At 43.2% G+C, this 20,599-nt stretch overlaps 1 protein-coding gene across 2 annotated transcripts in view; it reads left to right on the forward strand.

The window, feature by feature from the left end:
• The window catches only part of LOC119175690 (uncharacterized), a 58,157-nt gene extending 37,995 nt beyond the window's left edge, over nt 1-20,162 (forward strand). For both annotated transcript variants that reach the window (XM_075883462.1, XM_075883463.1), the window contains 2 exons: nt 5,270-5,343; nt 19,875-20,162. In XM_075883462.1, coding sequence (XP_075739577.1) covers nt 5,270-5,343; nt 19,875-19,977 — 177 coding nt within the window. In that variant the 3' untranslated portion in view covers nt 19,978-20,162. The remainder of the gene's footprint in view (nt 1-5,269; nt 5,344-19,874) is intronic.
• Nucleotides 20,163-20,599: the final 437 nt, after the last annotated feature.

Here is a 20,599-nt window from a genome sequence, read left to right on the forward strand (position 1 = left end):
TCGGCGTTACAAAGACTGCATGGTGACCTACCTCAAGAAAAGTTCACCAGGCAATGTCTGGCACAAATTAAACACCTAATTGGCAAGAGCTTTAATATAAAGTTTCAGTGGATCCTATCCACGTTGGCATTGAAGACAATGAAAGGCTGATGCTCTTGCATGCGAAGCATGACATCTGTTCCAAAAGTAATAACTCCCAAGACTTACCAGAACAACAAAGATGTGATACGCAAATATTTCAAGGCGATCTACAAGTTTCCACACCAAGCATGTGTAATTCATGAACTTTCTCGTGAACAAGCGACGCTGTTGTACCACATAAGAACCGACTCCGCATACACCCCGGACGGGTCATTCAAGACTGAGAGATACGCTTCCTCATTCTGTGCCTTCTGCGGTGACATCGGAGATATTGAACATTACATTTGGCTTTGCCCACAGTTTGATGTGCAAAGAACAGCAATGATCCGCACCTTGCAAAAAGGCTGTCATAGGCACTGGACAGTTGATGACGTCATCTTTCCTGAAGGACCCGCGGCAACTAGGAGCAACATGCAATGAATTTTGTTGGTCTTCCTGCGAGACACTGGGCTGTCTGACACGTGGTGACAATTTCGAAATTCAGAATATGCTCAGGTGAAACAATTGCTGGCCATGCAGGCCAGGATAATCCTGCCTGCTGCAACACCACCTTCACCACCACCTTCGTCAGCTTGCAGGCGAGGCCCGTGCTCATAATGGAGGTGTCTGCTTTATTGTCAATTAGTGCCAATACTCTGTCATCCAAAACGTTTGACGTCACCACCCTTCGTATCAATTTTGACTGCGTCTGTATATTTCCCTGCTGTCCTCACTGTTGCAGGGATGGAAGTGCTGCTCCAATTGGTCCAAAGTGCTCCAAAGGAAAAATGCCGCTCCATGCTGCTCCAAAGTGCAATATTTCCTAGTCACTGCTCCAAACCTTCTCCGAAAGGATGTTGGCAAACTAAAAAGAATAAAGTTCAACCATGGGACCATCCTGTGAGCCTCAGCGAAACCAAAAGCAATCTGTATACACTATCATCCTAGTATGCTACACAGTGGTGGGAATCCAGAAAAATCTCAAGGAGGGACACATATCAGGCCGTGGTGTCTAACTCGTATTTCTAATTTGGGTTGTATTTTTTATATATCGGGAAAAAATCATGCTTTCAAATAAAATTAAAAAAAACGAGCATGGGGTTCGAGCTCGAGAAATTGCATAGTTCTATGCCGTTTCTTTTTTTAACCTTTTTTCGATTTTCATAGTTCACACAGCTGAGGGGCATTTAGCACGGGTAATAAAAAGCCTTTGATTGCAGTATACTTCACTCTTTCATTACCAAGCCTATGATCGACGCTTTTGAATCGTCGATATTGGCATGTTAGTTTTGTTTTCCGTGCACCCAGCATTTTCTAGTAGTGCTTAGTCCAGCCACTCAACCTTCAGAATCAATTTGAATTCGCCCGTTTTGTCAACATAGTAATTTTTGACGGACCTTTGAGCAAACCAATGTGCGTGTATTGTTGGAAAAGTGCAGTTAGCTGGCGAACTTGACAGAAGTGCGTGCCCCTCGTGATTATGCTACAGTAACATCAAATTTATGTAATCAAAAGAACTTTTGCAAGCCAAATATTCAATAAAGTGTCAGCTTCGCAATTTCACAACATTAAGCATTTGTTATTGCCAGAAGTTTATGCCAGCTATTCAATAGAGATCTGTTCGTAGGAGTCCAGGAAGATTTGTTCTACAAAAAATATTTATGAAGGTCTGCAGCATGTTTGAAGTGTCGAGGTGCCCTTCTCTGGCAGTTTCCAGCAACTTTGGTTTTGCTTGCATATATCAGGCACAGGGTCTCATCTAGTGTCACTAGTTGGTCCTACTATGTCTTTGTCCCGCGCGTAAGTACGCACCAGTTCTGTAAAACAAATGCGCTGCTCAAAACTGTCTGGCAACCCCACCTGGATTAAGTGAGGGCGAGCTTAGAGTTCGAGGATGACCGCACCTCAGCTTCAAGTTTTATGGCTACGATGTTTCACGTCAGCCTGAGACATCTGCAGCCGTTCATGGGTTTGTTTTGTTTACATCCTCAAGTCGTCTCCTCCATGGCAAGTGCGTATAGCTTCTGACCTTTGTGCGCAATCTTAAAGCTACTCCGGTTACGTGCGAGGACTACACTTCGCTGGGGCGTGGTGCGCTGGCGCCAGCTGTAGGCCTTCTCCAAACGAGAAGAAGGTTCCCAAAGCACATTTTGGCCCTGACTACAAAGTAGTGTGGAATGTTTTAGAACTGCGCGTAAGGTTGTCTTTTCTTTTTAATACGATATGCTCAAAAATGCAAAGAATTGTGCTTGGATGCATATATTAGAAAGCCAACCTATGCGAATTGAGGTGGCTCATGGAAAGAGGTGACGCTAGATAAGATAACGAAGTTCATTGGACATCGTATTTAATGAGGGATCATTCACTTCACGGGCATCCATCTATGTTAGAACACCTGGAGACTTTTACCGCAACACAAAAAATATTTTCTGAGAAAAGTGTACGGGTTCACTTGTGCCTCACGAAAAACCATGCCATGCTTTACCGCATGGCACGAGCAATGAAGCAGCACCTTGGTTTAGATTTTCTTATTTCATTATTTCTTATTCATTATTTTTATACTGTTCCTGGGTCAATCATATACAAAATGTATATTCTGAATTTTTCTTGTTATGAATTTTGTTGCAAGTATAGTGTTTCTTTATTGTACTGTTTACCAGCTAACAACCAAAAACTACATACTTCTCACATTTTTATTCATTTTAAAATATTTTGTTAATCTACAGCATATAATTTGTCGAAAGAGCATTTCATTGTGCAAAGTTTGGTATTCTGCAGTGCTCGCTGGAGTAATTTACAAACTAGCAAATACGATCATTTAGAGACATGAAAAACAACCATTTTTGCGTGGTAACGAAAGAGTTAACTGTTAACTCAATTATATCATGTGCTAAAGCTAAATCTCAGGTGCGACACTTGCAAGAGGTGTGCTCCCCAGCCTGAACGCCAGAAAAGTTTAGGCTCTCTTGACCCCGCTCCCCCACGATTTACCCCAACTATACTGCTTGTATACTAGCTGCATACTAGCGTACAGCATGTTTAATAACAAATATATATATATATATTAGATCCTTAAGTGATGCTTTAAACCTCAGGAGCCGATATGAATATACATCTGTTCCGAAAACACCAATAGCAACCCTAAGCTGTAGCATTTTTTCTGTTCCGAAGACACTCAAGGCTGCTCCAAAGCACCATTTTTTCTGCTCAGGAATGTGCTCCAGAAAGCAAAATGTCTCTTCCATCACCTTTGCCGTAATGGAGGATCTTCTGTACAATCAGCGCCAGCGGCCTCGCCTCTGAAGGTCGCTGAACTCAGTTTTTCTAATCGGCAAGACTGGGCGAGCGTCGTCCTGTAGCGTCGTATGAGGAGGCTGTGCTTGGTGACCTGTAGCAAACAGGCGATGACAAACTGGGTTCGTGCAACCAATGTTCAATGTTGCGATGATTGGAGATGAAGCTGTCTGTTGCTCGCCAGGTCGGGCACAAGGGGCGTTTTGCAAGAATCCATAGAGACCCACAGTGCATTATATTCGGTAGATGTTTTCAGCTTCCCCACAGTGCAAACAAAGGGCCTGTGGTCGGGTGTTCGCCAGATGTCTCGTTTTGGTGACCAACAGGGGCCTGTGAAGACTGTTGCCTATGGTACTTCCAATTGATGAGCACAACGCTCAATTGGGTGCACCATGCTGCAAGTACTGCATGGTGGAAAATGTCCACTGCTCCTGTGTAGCTCATTTTGGCGCTGTTGTGGCACTTCGTACTGTTAGGGAACATGGATAGCCTGGTGTAGCTCTGCATACACCATTTCCATAACAGAGCTGCCCCTTAGGTGGAACATTAACCTGCATCTTTTGTAGCTAGATGACAGCTCTGATGAGCTCTCGCAAGGCCCTTATGTCATTGCCGAGAGTGACAGAAGTTACCTCACTTGAGCGTATGACATTGCAATTACAATGCCTGGCACGCTGTTGAGGGGCCTTCTCCATGGCATTGCTTCTTCATGGAACTGCACAAGTTTTGCAGGTGGGTTTCGAAGTATGCTAGCTAAAATCTTCTTTGACGCCTCAAATGAGGTGGCAAACTGTTTTGGCTTTAGTCATAGAGGGGTCCGCATGCCTGGAAAGCCGATCCATGTCTTCTATGTAGGTTGTCACCCTTGCCTCTATCACCTACTGTGCCCTCTCCTTCTTGTCCATTCTGGCAAAGGCCTTGAGGAACTGCTGTTGAAACTCATCCCACACGGAAATGTTACCTCGTAGTACTACGTTTTTTCAGAATGTTCGAGAGCACAGTAGACGTAGTGTAGCTTATGCTAGTGTGTCCAATCATTCATGATGGTGACCCGCTCAGAAGGCTCGAACCAGTTCTCAGCATCTTCAAGAGCAGCTCTGTGAAATGTCTGCGGCGTCTTGGGTTGCTTGATGACCAGCTCCGTTGGTGCTGGTGTGGTGATGATAGGGGGTGTTTGGTTCGTAGCCCTCTGTCATTCAGGCAGCAAACCGTGCTGTGGCTGGAGGCCCTGGAGATGACGACCGGAACGCACGTGCACAGGAATAAGGCCAGTTGAGCTACTCGATAGGCTTGCTTCTGGGGTACTCTATGGAGACTGCATCAATTACCGTACCCCACAGCTCCACTAGAAAATGTCCCCAAGCTGGCAGATGGGTGCTAGAATACACCGGGATGCAAATACAAAGCAGGATTTTCACTCGAGGCAAAATAGTAAAAACCAGAGCATGCGCACAATAAACAACTTGGTTGTCCTCCTTTGAGAGGCTGGCCACTATAGTTGCCAGCCTACCTCGCATCAATATAACTTCTCTTCTGCTGACTGAAAGCTGCATGTCTAATCTTCTCAACTGGGCAGCTTTTCGAAGCAGTTATTTTGTCGATTGTGGCAATGTTTAATGTGTTACTGCTCACTACTCTTAGAGAAGCATACTGGTACTTTGTCGTTACAGCTGTAATGCAGCTTTATTTCCATACCAGTATTTATTTATTCTAGTGAATTTTTTGTTTTGGCAACATGTCATGGAACTGAGGGAAGCAGCTACAAAGTCCTATGCTAGAAAGTGTGCTTAAAAATGCTCTCAGCCATACCATTCACTGCATACGTGATTTTACAGTCTGTTTTGCTTGTTTACAGGCCATTCCTAAAGAGAAAACTTGGCGGGTTGACTTGAGTGACATGGTCGACTTTTTGGTGGACCCGAACAGCAGGTAAGTTCAGTAACATCAATGACCTTGTTGTGTGTCATGATATCTAAGTTGGTTACAAAGAAAACAAAAGCCTGTAACTCTGAGAATCCGTGTTTAGAGAGCTCCGCACACAACTGTGCTTTTCGCTTGTACATTCACCTCTTATCCTCTTCGTATAAAAATACAGTTAAACCTGGATATAAGAAAATTGATAAATTTCGTTAAAAATTTGTTTTAACGAGAATTTCGTTATATGCAGGTTCGATACGACAATTCAAAAAATAAATGCACGAATTGAAAAAAAAGGGGACTAGAGGTAAATCTAACCACAAACACCTATTTTACAGTAAAGAACTGCTTTATTATTGCGATAGCAATTATGGACACTTTCGGTAGGTTTTCCGTTTCCGCCAATTTTCGTAACAAGTCGAAATTGATAATATGCCCCCGCGCATCCTAACTGTCACAAGCAGGTAGAAGCACGCGAGTGCTGCTGAAGCAGAAATCAAATGAGTTGTCCCATCCCTATCGTCGCCTGGAAAGTGCATAAGATAGCATTTCGCGTGTGTTAGGACTGCTGTCGATTGCTAAAACAGAAAGTAAACCACATGTCTTAAACGAGCATGAAACAACGCGGGAAGAGGGCGGGAAATTGCTCGAGTGGCAATAGTGAACTTGGATTAAAAGGGCGGCCGCGATCCCTGGCACGCTTGCTATCTCGGCGAATATTAGTGCAGTTCCAACGTGAAGGGACTGTTTGAAAAAAAGCACTTCTTCCTGAGTGACCGTATTTGCTCACACCAACGTTTTGTAGGAGTTTTGCGATATCGGATCCAAAAACGTTGGCTGCTAGCCTTAGTTCTTATGGCATTACAATTTTTTGCTATCGCATTCATTGCATTGCATTCAACGTGCCGTCGCCTTCCCAAAACTAATCGGCTAATCGCAAAAGCTACCAGCCTGCCAACTCGTCGCGGCGCAAGATGGAAGGGTGTGACGAGTCAACCTTCGCAGAAGATCTGTTGTCGCCGTGGTCTCGGAGAGTTTGCATCAGTGCCTAATCTGACATCCCCTCGGTGGTAACGACACGGTCGTCTGAAAATAACAAACGTCAGTTTCGCCGCAAGAGCAGAACAATGAATGCAATGTGACAAGCCTACCGTTGGCCAAGCAAAGGAAGGTCGTGTTTGGAAAATCATTGGAAACACCCCTTTCCATGGTTGTCACTGCGTTGGAATACCATGCAATAGCCAAGCATGTTCTTGGCATGGAAGCCAAGCATTTTGGGCCAAAATTTTTGGCCAATGCAATTTCTCGCTCATTTATTTCAATTTTTTGTCTTGACTACACTTTCATGCCCCGGCTACTTTTTTCTCAATTTTTCATGCCCCCTTCCCCCCCACCCACGAGAAGTAACAAGAGAAATATTTTTAGTGCTTAAGGTTTGCTTTACACGTATTATGTAGAAGGCAATATGCCATTTTTCCATTTCGCAAACTCTTGTGATTCTGAAGGCTTCTCTTGAAGTCATCTATCGTAGCCGCATGCCTTCTCGCATAGGTGCACCTTCTTGACCTGAAGCAAACACGAGCCATCCTTTTGTTACGTCTGAAACAGCTGCGTCAGTTTTGATGAACATGGTATGTCTCATCTGGAAAGGGGGAAGAAAAATACATGAGATCCTCTTCTTTAATAAGCCATCTCTTAGGCAACGGCTTTCATCAATTTTCAACAAAACACACAGTAGGAAAATTTCTTGGGAAACTGATTGGTTATGCATGATTATGAGGATGACAGCACTTGCATAGACGGGAAGAAAGTACTGGTTGGATTGCATGATGTATTTTTATTACTAAAGTAGTGTGCAGCCATGAGAGAACCCCATCAATGTGAAAAAATGAAGACAAACAATTAAAAAAAATCTCTTTATCCTCGTACATTTCAGAACATATATTCTCTCAATTGAAGAAAAGGCAGTTTTTTTCACTGATAGCATTCTGGAAGCAGCATTGGTGCAGAAGCGCTGTTTAGTGTCCTTGTTTTTTTCTTGTATATACGTATCTTTATATTTATAAACATTACTGAGGTAGTCAATGCACCTTTATTTACAAAGGTTATTTTTGTTGAGTAGCTTCTGTTGTCTATGCTTTATTTTATTTCAATGCTCATTATTGAGCAGTCCTGCCGCTTAGTCCTGAAGCTGACTGTTTAAATGAGTAAATTGGTTATGTGCTCTGGCTCCCACAATTCAGCAAGCTGATAGAACAGGAAATAAGATTATACAACATTTAAGTGGTGAATATGGTGGCAGTGAAACTGTTTCAATGCTCAGTCTTGCTCCACTTGGCAGAAGTTTGCTTTTTTCAGGAGGGCAGCATATATAAACTAGATAAATTGTATTAGTAGGTCAAGTTTTCAAACAAACATCAGTGAAACATTTTCTAAAGAACAGCAACCAAAATAACACAGCATCGAGAAGTCTACATAACAAAAAGTCATCAGGATGTTGCGAATAAAAGGTGAAGCAAAACCAATTTATTTGTTTTCTGTTGATGCTCGCCAAGCAGAAGCACATTTGCAGGCTTTTAAATGAAAAATTATTCTCAGCAGCCCAGCAGTACTTCTTTGTAACTACATTAGTACAATATGATGGAGCTTTGTGTGCACAGCGTATTCAGCACTGCTGACATTTTTTAGGAACAAATAGCTGACCTGTAAAAAAACCAATACATAAATTACAAAGTTGATAAATGTAGCACATGTTTAGAAGCTTAGAAAATTGAAATTGCTCCAGCCACAGTTCAAAAAGAGCCCGACGTTTCGGGACCGACTCGGTCCCTTCCTCAGGGGGTGACTGTCTTGGTCATGGAAGTGTCGTCGCGTCGTGTTCTCTCACCACGGCTGCGGCTTTCCCTTTCCACCACGTTTCGGAGACCGTGAACGTACACCGAAGGCATTGTTCCCAGCGAGCGGTTCACGTTGGCAGGCGTATGCTGAATGTGCCAAGACTCGAGCAAGAGCCTCTTTCCCAAATTCCGTTCTGTTTCAATAACAGAAGTGCCGTCTAAGTCAATTTTATGGTCGTGCTTCTCGCAGTGCTCCGCCAGAGCGCTACGTTGCACTTCCATCTTCCTGACGTCGTTCTTGTGTTGGCGCATTCTTTCCGGGAAACACTTGCTCTCGCCTATGTAGCAGGCTGGACACCCAGAACACGACACTTTGTAGACAACGCCCGGGTGTAGCTCCCTCGGAGGTCGGTCTTTCGGCCGCGGTAGCAAGCAAGCAAGCGTCGAAACAGGTTTATGGATCACCGTGACCCCGGCTTTTCCTAGGACTCTCGAGAGCTGTTCACTTATGCCCGGCACATATGGAATGGCGACGCGGTTGTTTGGCGACTTCGTTTCCCTCGTGTGCGGTGGTGTGGCCAGGGCGGAAAGGGGGTCGGGCGGTGTGTCGCCTGCAGGTGTCTTTCCGCGGTGCGGTGGTTGTCGTCTCGACAAACGGCGTGACGCCCGGCGGATGAACGCTTCTGTGTAGCCATTCCTTTGTAGCTCGGCGACAATCCTCTTTTCTTCTTTCTTCCTCTCACCTTCCGACGTGCAGATTACTCGTGCACGTGAGAGGAGTGCCGAAACCACTGAAGCTTTGTGGGCAGTTGGATGACAGGACGAAAAATGCAAATACCTGCCGGTGTGAGTTGGCTTTCTATACACCGAAAAGGTCATGCGCTCGCCCTGTCGTCTGACTAAAACATCGAGAAACGGAAGCGCCCCGTCTCGCTCTCGTTCCACCGTGAACTGTATCGCTTGGTCGATGGAGTTTAGATGTTCGAGGAAGCTGTCTACTGCTGCCTTCTTTATTATGCAAAAACAGTCATCCACGTACCTCACAAATACTTTCGGCCTGTCAATAAAGGAGCCCAGTTCCGTCTCTTCTATGTGTTCCATTGTGAGGTTCGCAGCCGTAACGGAGATCGCCGCTCCCGTCGCGGTCCCGCTGGCTTGTCTGTAGAAGCTCCCGTTGACGCTGAAATACGTCCCCTTGAGGCAGTATTCCAGTAGGCGACACAGTTCGTCGACGCCCAGGCAGGTTCTTTCATCCAAGAGCTCGTCTTGGTTCAACGCTGCTCGTGCGCTAGATACCGCTAGTGCTACGGGCACACTGGTGAACAGGGATACGACGTCGAACGAGACGAAGCACTCATCGCTGCTCACGGTCACATCTCTCATGCGCTCCACGAAGTGGCTGGCGTCGCGTATGTGGGTTGGTGTTTGCCCCACGAGCGGCGCGAGAGTCCGGTGGAGATACTTGAACAGATACTTGTTTAGAAGCTTTGAAGAAGTCTCTACTATATCCAATGGTTGTGGTGTCAGTAGAAGGATAATCTTGCCATAACAAAACAGCATCAATGCAACAAAATGTTCATTGCATATTCGACGAAGTACTTGTAGGACTTGGAAAAGTATGCCTTCGTTGTAGAAAATTGGGATTAAAATTGGCCAAACCCTATAAGTATTTACGCCTGATTATTTCCTGTAAACAGCATTTTTTGGTGTAAATTTCATAAAGTTGCTGTTGCACAACTGAAAGAATCATGGGATTATGTGTAATTAATAGTCTGACAAGTGGCTTTTACTTCATGCAAGAAAATAGAACAGATATACGTAATTAAAGATACATTAAGCTGATGATAGATCATTTGCAACAGATTATACAATGGAAATTCTCAAGAAATGCATTACAATCAGAATAACATCACTTGCCAACATTGCGTACTTATTGACTAACCATAACTCTTAAACTGTGCCAACATCTGAAATGACAATTTTCTCAATATCGATCATTGAATTCCCGAAGTTGCTGAAGCTAAAATTGCATCACATGTTTTTTTTTCAAAAGTAGAAAGTAGAATTACACTAATGTAGACCCAATAATACCGAGGAAACTCAATGCATCAAAGCATTACGTAAAAGAAAAAATACAGGCGCAGCCGAATTTGGATGGTAGATGCAAATGACTTTCTCGCATTCGGCACCAGCTTGCATATCTATTTTACCTTTCAAGTATGACCCCACGCACAAGTTTGCAATTTCGAATTAATTAATAAAGCATTGGCACCAACCCTAAATTGCTTGGTGCATTAGCGAGATGCACTCGTCGTCAGCGACAGGCAGTCCCGCCAGAAGGGAACAAGAAATGGCCGCGCACCACGCATCAATTAACATACACAACCGGCGGCTGGGCGCCCGTCCTTTGTACCGGGTCGTTTTAGTTAATTTCAATTTCAAGACACCGTGGTCTGAGATGCCATAATGGACACCAACACCGTACCACAAGCAACAGCACACGTGGGCGAACCTCTGCTATCCTCGAAAGTTGCAGAAATTGCCATTCTTGGCGAGGTCGCCGCCCAAAGGAAGGAAGATCCATCAGCGCCATCATCGTCCTCGTCAAGTGAGGAAGAAGAATCGGTGCGGATTTTGAAGTCTTCATTCAGCTCGGAAGCACCTGCGAGCCAGGCACACGATCAAGACCAGCTGACACTCGAAGTGATCAAGCGGATCATATTAGTGCAGCGCCTGCAGAAGCTTGACATGAAATGCCAACAACAGCTCAAGGATAACGAAGGTTATCAGAAAACTTTCCAAATGTACAAGATCAGACGAAATTCGTACTATGAGAAGCGACGTAAGAAGCGCAAAAGCCATCAGCGTGAGTTGCGGCATCGTGTCGGTGCGACCTGCAGCGCTAAGAAGAGAAGCAAGCGCACCGTGTCTCGAGACGAAACATTAAAGATATCAAACAACGTCATTGCGAAGTCATCTAAACACAATAGCTTGAATGCATGGCTCCCTTCATAAAACGAGCCACCGCAAAGCACTGCACCGTCTCCGTGTAGCACCCCCCCCCCGCCCCTTCACTTGTTCGCATCTTGTTCGCACATGTCCACCTGAACTTCTGTTTCTGTAAACCAGAACATTGCCGCGAGTTTGGCAGCCGCGGGAGTGTGTTGCAAATAAACGAGAAAGGAGGGATGGCGGGCACAAGCTCAGTTGTTCCGTTCATCTTGGATGAAGCCAGATAATCGGGTCCTGGTCTCCTCTTCGTTTCTCACAGTTTTCATCAGGATTGATGTCAAACTGTTCTGTTTTGCACCCAGCAAACTCGCCGGTCTTCGCAAGAGGTTTGTGCATCTTGGTACAATAAGCAGTGTATGCGACATAAAACATGTGAGGAAATACTGCGCGTGTTACACGTGTGTGGTGCATGGCATTCTGTTAAGTTATGACAGGTTTTTACGTTGGACGATCTGGTTCATGTGTCAATGTTCGGCTGAAGGAGCATGAAAATCTTTTACCCTCAGGCACTGGTGGTAACTTGCCGTTGCACTGCAAGTCGTGTACGCCTTTCTTTGATAAGGTGACAATTTTGGGTAAGGCTAAAATGCAGCGTGAACAAAAAAATATTGAGGCATTCCATATCTGGAAACTGGGTCCAGACATATGTGTTAGTGCAGCTTCAGTTTATCTCACCGGGAAAGAAAGTTTGTTTCTAGCATAGAGGTGATTTGCTTAGATTAGCTTGCTTGGTCTTTTGGTTTGTTAGCTGTGCATGCGTTGTACGTACTTTAGAGAAAGGTTTTTTTTTTCCGAAATAAAGGTCAGTGTTTAGTGCCACACCTCTGCTCTCTGCCTCTGTTTCTGCTGCTCAGCTTTTTTGTTATTTCGACGTTTTGTGGCTTTTGCTGTTAACTAAGCCTATCGGCCAATTTTTTGTTGTTGTCCTTCACCTGTAAAACTATATATGACGGAAATAAATGTTTAATTTGAAAATAATAAATCTATGGTGATGCAATTAGCTTCCAAGTATGCTTGAAATTTTGTCACGTGCCTTATTGATCACGCTTCAGCACGTAAACACAATCAAGTGGCTTTTGTTTAGAGGTGCATGAAACCAGCATTTTTGTTGTGCAAAGCGATAATAGGGTTTGAACAGTCATGTCACGTCTCACCGTTAGCTGGTTGATGGTTGCGCTCTTAAGAGCACCACTGCTGCTTTTGTAGCCGTCTATTGAAGCTAAAATACATGGACACGAAGCAGGAGCGTCAGCTTGCTTTATACCTGGGCCACTTTTGCTTTCGTACGTGTGAGATTCCTTGGATGCACTAAGCCTCCAAAGAGCGCAGCCATTCGCATGGCCTAGCTAAGAGTGAGCGACTGTGTTCATGTACTCCTTGCCACATGCACAAGCGGCAAGCACTTCATTCGTGCGCAGCGTTCGGGTCTACTGAGCAACAGGTGTTTCTGTACTACCCGCGGGTAAAGAAAACAGTACCTACAATTTTATCAGTGCCGGTCACGCACGCAAAGTCGGTGAGAATATGCCATGAAGATAGATACACCCTCCCCCCTTACAAAAGTAAATGATTCTGTGCGGTACGTGAACTCGCCTTTCTTTGTTTCGTTTTTCCTGAATCCTAACCATGGCTCGTGCATGTATTTGCACGATCGGCAAGTCGGCAGGCACAATATTTGGATAGTGTTCACAAAGCTGTACGTGCATTCCTTCACACCTCAGCAAACGATGTGCCAGTCATTTCGAACTTATTTTCTTTCAATAATACTCCGCACCCATGTTTCTCACCACACAGTGCAAAATATAATACTTGCCAGAGTCAATGACCTTCTAAGTGAAGCCTTGACAACACAGTGACTGCAACTGAAAATACTACGCAGTTCTAAGTGACGGGCACACCAATGACAGCCACCGACGCCATGATCCTCGTAAAGATAGTAGAGGGTAGTTTCGAACCCCTGGTGCATTTCAAAATGCACTTCATATGCACAGAATATGTCAAAACACATGCCGTCAGCCCTTGACGAGATGTTGCGCACTGAACTGTGATAGCCCCAGTGATGGTGTCCCAAGCGAACTCTTTTACACACCACCTACTCCAGAGGTGTGTGCATCGGAAGTATCCGTATGGTTACATGGGATAAAACCAGACAGCCGTTTTCTTGTCCACATTCTATAAATATCTTGAAGTCAACTGTAGAAGACCAGCTGCACTTTGTTGCTATACAGTCGCTCAGTATTCCCATTCTTTGAAGCAGGTGTTGCCATAAAATTGTTGTAGTGTCTTCAATAAGCAATAAACATGATTATTGTATTGTAAAATATGCATTATTATTTGTATGCACAGTAACGTTATAAGTAAAATAACTGCAAAATACATGTTCTCTTATCAGCGGGTTGTGTCTGCTGCTCTACAAACATTGTCGGGAAATGTGACCAGGGAATTTTACTAGAATCGTTCGAATAAATAAAGCGGTTCAGCTGGCACACTTGCATCATCACCGCTCGCAAGCCCAGCAACGTATACTATAATGTTACAAGAATGCCAGCAAACAAACAACAAAGAAGAATTGAAGTGCGCCTGCAATACCTTGATTTAGTTACCTGAATTGAACTTATGTTTATCTTAATCACGAGCAATGTTGGACACGGCAGAGTACATCAATCGTGCACTCACATCTTTAAGATTTTTGAGCAATGATCGCGTGATATATGTATGCCATGGCTCGCATACTGGCGTTCACACTTTCTGCTTTTGGGGCCTACTGGCACCTTACAATATCAACCCATTGCATCGAGGTAGTTTTATTTCACCGATTGAACGCTTGTGAAACTATCTTAATGCATAACCAGTTCACGGATGATCGAATGTAACTCATTTGCTAGAACAGCATTATTTTGTTCAGTAGCATATGCAAAGTGCCGCACACAAGCATCTGTTACATATGCATGTGGATATAGTTTTTTTTTTTCCGAATGGGGAGCAGTTTCTAGGAGAGTGTGCTCTTCTTGGGTTGTAAACGTAAGTACAGTAAGGGATAACACAGGCTGTTTGAGCCGTTATAGCACATAAATGCTTCGGAAATATGAATATTGAAGCAATCTCTGCAGAGTATCTGACCAAAGGCTACCTACTCCGTAATCGGAAAAAAGATACAAACCCGCTCCATCAATCTGTTGCTAAGATTCGATAACGCGCATGAGCTACCACAAACATATCTGATTTTTATGTATTAAGCATAGCAATGTAATAAAACATAGTAATAGTATGAGAAGCGCAGACATGCGCCAACAGCAACGATGCAGCTTTGAAGCAATCCGCCGTGGTGGTGTAGTAATAACGATGCTTGGCTGCTGGCCCAAGGGTCGCGAATTCGATCACAGCCGCAGTGGTCGTATTTCAATGGAAGTGAAATGATAGAGGCCCGTGTGCTCTGTGAAGTCAGTGCATGTTAAAGAACACCAGATCGTTGAAATTTTCGGAGCCTTCAACTACGGCGTCTCTCATAATCATATTGTGGTTTTGGGGCGTTAAACCCCAGATATTATTATTGCAGCTTTGAAGCTTGATCATACAGAAAACTGGCTCATCTGTGCCTGCAATCAGATGGTGCAAGAACTGTCTCATTTTGGCGCGACACTAAAGAGTGTTCTCTTATGGGTGCCGATGCTGTCACATACCACGTTTATTACAAATGTTGAACATAAACACAGCATCAGTCTTAAAGGGACTTCTTTAAAGGCAACTCCTAAGTTCACGATGGTTGTTAAAATATAGTGCTTCTGAAACCTCGTATTGTTAGATATGTATGTGTCAAGGAAGGAATTATTTTGAAATAAAATTGCGTTTTAGTGGTCCGCATCAGGTTAGCACTCTTCAAATTACCTGCCTCAATGGCACATCTCAAGTCACTGTTGCCATGCACGGCGTTGCCCAGCCTTAATTCGCGGTCGCCAACACTATAGTAGCAGCAGAGGGAAAGTAGCGGGAGCCACGGCAGCAACAATGGCCATTGAACAATTTTTACCTATCACCTACAAAATTGACACATGCTTGGTTCAGCTGGGTCCTGCTAGATGGCACGACTAGTCTAGTTTAACCAGGTGAAAATTGAATTTTTGAACCTCCTGTGCCATTTTCTATAGTAATGTTTGGCAGTTCTTTTTTCCACGAATGAAGCGAAAACAAATGAGCAGCATTTAAATAGAGCTTTTTATGCACACAAGGCTCTTTATTTAGGGCAGCTAGATATATTACTAGTGATTTATTTATTTTATTTATTATTTATTTATTACATACTGCTGACCTGTTTACCAGGTCTTAAGCAGGAATGGGCATACAGAAATGTTTACTACAAAAAATAACATAATTGACATCACACAGCATACTGACAGTGGTTACAATTCAACACTTTTGTATTAATTTACAAAAAAACTAAAGAAAAACATTACAACAATGGCATATCTTTGCTGACTGAAACGTACTAAAAAAATGGAAGCATTGCGTAACTCTGGGCTGCATGACTGTACAAAAAAAACTGTTAGTGGTTATTGAGAGCATGTAGAAATAAGTCAACTGTTGGACACTGTACAGCATCGGGTGATAGGCAATTCCACGCACGGGCAGTTATTGGAAAAAATTAATACCTGAATGTGCCTGTGCGGTTTACGTAATCTGACTTTCTTTGAATGATGTGAGTGCATAGCATATTCACTTATTTGTGTAATGTGCACTGTTTTGTTGATACCAATTTTGTTGTGGAAAATGAGGTAAAAACGCTTCAGCCTCTCTATTCTTCTTCTCTCCTGCAGTGTTTCGAGATCCGCTTTAATTAGTAGAAGTGAAGGGGAAGAACGCCAACTATAACAAATAAAAACAAATCGGACAGAAAATAAAAACAAATCTTTGGACCATTTCTAATTTTTTAATATTGGACTCAGTGAGGGGATCCCACACTGCAGCTGCATATTCTAATACTGGTCTAATGAAAGTTTTGTATGCGAGAAGTTTGATGTGTGGTGTGGCATTCACAAGCCTCCTTCGCAAATAGGCAAGCTTTTTCAGTGCCTTTCATTGAATATATTCTGTATGTTCATTCCATTTTCGGTCTTATGTGAGTATGACTCCTAAATATTTGTGTTTAGTGACTTCGGATAACGCATGGCCATTAACGTGATAGGTGAACAGAAGCGGCTGTTTCTTACGCGTAACTCGCATTGCTACTGTTTTTTTATAATTAATTGTCATCTGCCAATTTTAACACAAAGTTTGTAGCGTTGCTAGTGCATTATTTAATGATTCTTGATCACTGTAACTATAAATTCCCTGATGTAGTATACAATCATCCGCAAAAGAGCTTTATTTTTACGGGCAAGTTTAAAACAATATCATTAATAAATAACAGAAAAAACAACGGCCCCATAATTGACCCTTGAGGCACACCCGATGTTACGGGGGCAGAACTTGAGGTGACACCATCAATGGCAACAAATTGGCTCCTCAATGAAGAATAGGCAGTTATCCATGCAATTTCTCATTCTTAAGAATTGGGTTGAGCTTAATAATAATTTCTTGTGACTCCCACGATTGAAAGCTTTCTCAAAATCCAATAATATAGCATCTACTTGACCATTCATATCGATCGCTGCTGCTAGGTCATGAAACGTCGCAATAAACTGGGTTGCCCTAGAATACCCTTTGCGAAAGCCGTGCTGAAGGGAGTGTGATTAGGTTATTTCTTTCGACAAACATAGACAAATGTTTGAATATTATATGCTCTAGAATTTTGACCCTAGATAATAGCAAGGAGATAGGCCTAAACGAGGACACAAGCGAATGGTCATCAGTTTTTGGTACTGGAGTGATCTTAGCGTGCTTCCAATCACTCGGAAGTTCAGTGCGCAGGAGAGATGATTTAAAGATCGAGCATAGGTATTTGGAATTCCATTCAGCATACCTTATCAGAAAGGTGTTAGGTACAGAGTCAATGCCTGGTGACTTGTTTAGATCAAGATTAAGCAGAAGCGATAAGACACCCCCTGTAGTGATACAGGTGTCATCCCTGATGAAATCAGGGGTAACATCGTTATGACACGTGTACACCCACAGAAGTAATCATTCATCGCGTCTGCTATTTCCCTCTTGTCGGTTATAACATCACCGTTAATAGGTAAGCTTGATACTGGACTTTTTTTCGGTGAAAGATATTGCCAAAACCTATTTGGTGTCGTCAAGAGAAAGTTTGTCAAAGCCTCACTTTAATATTTTTCCTGTGCACTTTTCAATTTGGCTTTCAGTGTGTGACGCATCTCTGATATATTATCTAGTCGAGACAATGATGCTCGTTCTATTTGTCGCTTTCTTGCCTTCTTTAGCTTGTGCCCTAGGCGTACAATTTCTTTCGTAATCCAGGGGCTAGACCGGTTTAATACCTTGTGTTTGTGAGGAACAAAGTTTTGGATACATTTAATTACTAGTTCTTTGAAAAAGCACCACAATCAGTCAACAGATCATTCACTTTATTAGGAAAGCGTTACGAAATCTAAATAAGAATGATCAAGAGCGACCTTTATGTCCACATCACTAGCACGTGAGAATACGGGTACAAAAACGGTCTTTTTATCGAGCATTTTAGCATAGTACAGTTAAAAGCTTAATGACACAATTTTATGGTCCGAAATGCCGCCGTAAATTTCTATTACCGGACTGCGGTTATATATAACTCTACTAACAAGAAAGAGGTCTAAAATTGTGCTAGATTCGTTTTGAATGCGAGTGGGCGTTTTCACAAGCTGCGTCAAGTCATGAAACAGCAAAGCATCAAGAAAAGATACAGATGCAGCAGAGATGGCATGTGGAAATTCATCCGACCAATTTATCATGGGAAAATTAGTCACCATCGATTAAGACGTAGCAACTATTCGTTTTATACTGACACAAAAACTCATTTAATTGTTCCACAAACTCATCACCACAATTGGGCGGACAATGAAATCCCCCAACGACAATATGTAGTTCATCAAATAACATTTTAACGACAACACATTCAGTTCCCTTAATATAGGGTAATCGTGTCACATATAGCGATTCTCAAAACATGATTACAACACTGCCACCAAGGGAATCTCTGTCATTACGGTACATTTTGTAGCCTGGTGACGTTATTTCATCATCACCTATGTCTCGGTGTAGCAACAATTCTGTAATTATTAACATATGCGGTTTGTGGGCTATTATTACACTTTTTAATTCAACGACCTTATTAATCAAACTACGGGCATTTATGTTAAGACAACAAAACTGCTTAGTTTCCTTGCTTTTATGTCGCTTCTTATCTCGCAGCCTGCTACTGCGTCGACTTTTAGGAACCCTCTTCATGTGAATACTGTCCCATTCATACGTTTCATTATCAATTCGAATTTTATCATATGACAGTTTCATCTTTACTCCCACTTTCCTGCTATCAGAGGCACTATTCCATAGGTTCTTTCGGATTTGCCTTGTGGCTGCCGAGAAGTCCTCAGACACAGAAATGCCCATTCCTTTCAGTTTAGAACAGTTCTTCCGCACGTGCCTTTTTTCCCTCTCATCTAAGAACTATAAGATCACAGGTGTAGGTTTTTCGGGTTGCTTTTAGATTTTACCTCTACACCAAGCTTAGTTTTGAACAAGTCTTCAGCTATTGCTTATTCCAACGATTCTGGTGTTCCTTCCGGTTTTTTCAGGAATGCTAAGAACCAGAAGATTGCTTCTTCTGCTTCTGTCTTCTAAATTCGCCAGGCTTTTTTCTAGTCCTTGCACTGTTTTTTCGAGATTGGCAACTTTGGTACTCAGTTCCGTCACTGATGCTTCTACCTTTTTAAATTTCAACTCTATAGTATCAAGTCTTTTGGCCTTCAAGAAGTTCTTTCGACACTTGTTCGGTAGTCGGACCTGGGTTCGATTCGATATCGCCACAAAGTTTCAATAGAGACAGTACTACAGGTAACACATGCATAAGGTGGTGGGGCACTTCAGCTGGATAAAGCAAGGATCACTAGTTTTGACACAGGAATACTTGCTACTGACCTGCATAAAGAAAACCAAAGGGTTGGTCATGGCTGTTACAGGCGGCCAGCCGACGTGCCCACTGAAGGAAAGCCGTGATGTTGGGCTGCCTATATAGGTGTCAGTCGATGACGGTGGTGGCATCCAAGAGTTGAGAACAAGCGATGCCTCTTCTGCGCAGTCGCCGAGATAGATCGGCGCAGCGCCGATGGAATCCACTATCTTGTTTGATGCATCGGCCGTGAATGTTGCCCGTGCCAGAAGCAACTGCATACAGAAAACCAAAGGGTTGGTCATGGCTGTTACAGGCGGCCAGCCGACGTGCCAGCCGACGTGATGAATTGTAGGCGGTTTGTCTGACATCACCAGTATAATTTTTCAAAATGCGTACTGTGGCGCATTTGTTATCGTGCGTTTGCCTAATTTCTCGGTAAGTAGGGCACTGCTGTTAATAATGTCATTTTAGATGTCGTTATGCATTGAGATTTCACTCTGACGTGAATTATTACTTGACTTTAGTGTCTCTTTAAGCAGTAGCTGGATCATCGGAATGATTAGGTGACTGTGTATCAGGGTCTTTTTCAAATGCAAGTAGCATTTTAGAAACAATTGTGCGCAGCTCTTTTTGTGGCGACTTTTTTCTTACAGGGACCACCTGACTGTGGCTCAGCAGCAAATCAGAGATATGCGCGACACCATTGCTGTCACCTTGACTTCTGCCAATCCACCAAGTATGACTCGGCGGCAGTGATTTCAAAAAACATCAAGCCTGGTCGAGTCTGCAGAGGCCTTGCAGCTACCAAAGTGCCCCCTTTTTTTTTCTTCAGGGTTTGCAGTGAAACACCTGTTGAATTCTCCGGCGTATTTCTTAAAAGGAATGCAAGTTTTGTACATTTTTTCTTTTGTGTGCCAAATAAAACAACAATCTTGGGGGAAGAGTGGTGTCAAGTGTCTTTCTTCAGCCTGTGTTGGCAGTAGTTTTTTCTGGCACGATAGCTAGGTGCTTCTTTTTTGAATAGTTGTGCCAATGAATATCTCCACCATTGCAAGGTGCATTCAATACCTGAAAAGCACATTTGTGCAAGTTCTGGTTGATATTGCGTATCTCATGTGCGGCGTGACCTCGTGCTTGAGCGCCACAAAGCATCTCGCTTCTCGTGTGCTTTTCGTGGCATATGCTGGCGCTCGTGCTTGCGAGGGCACAGGTTTTTGTTGTGTTGGTGACCTATTTACAGTGAGGCAGTCTAGCGCTAAAATGGCATTGTACTTATGTTTAATATAATAATATAATGCCAACAATCTGTGGCTGGAACATAGCGTTTTATTGAGACAGCATTGATATGGACAACGGCCAATTTCTCCCGTTGGCGTCT

This window comes from Rhipicephalus microplus, unplaced genomic scaffold, assembly GCF_043290135.1.
Source record: "Rhipicephalus microplus isolate Deutch F79 unplaced genomic scaffold, USDA_Rmic scaffold_17, whole genome shotgun sequence".
Lineage (NCBI taxonomy): Eukaryota > Metazoa > Arthropoda > Arachnida > Ixodida > Ixodidae > Rhipicephalus > Rhipicephalus microplus.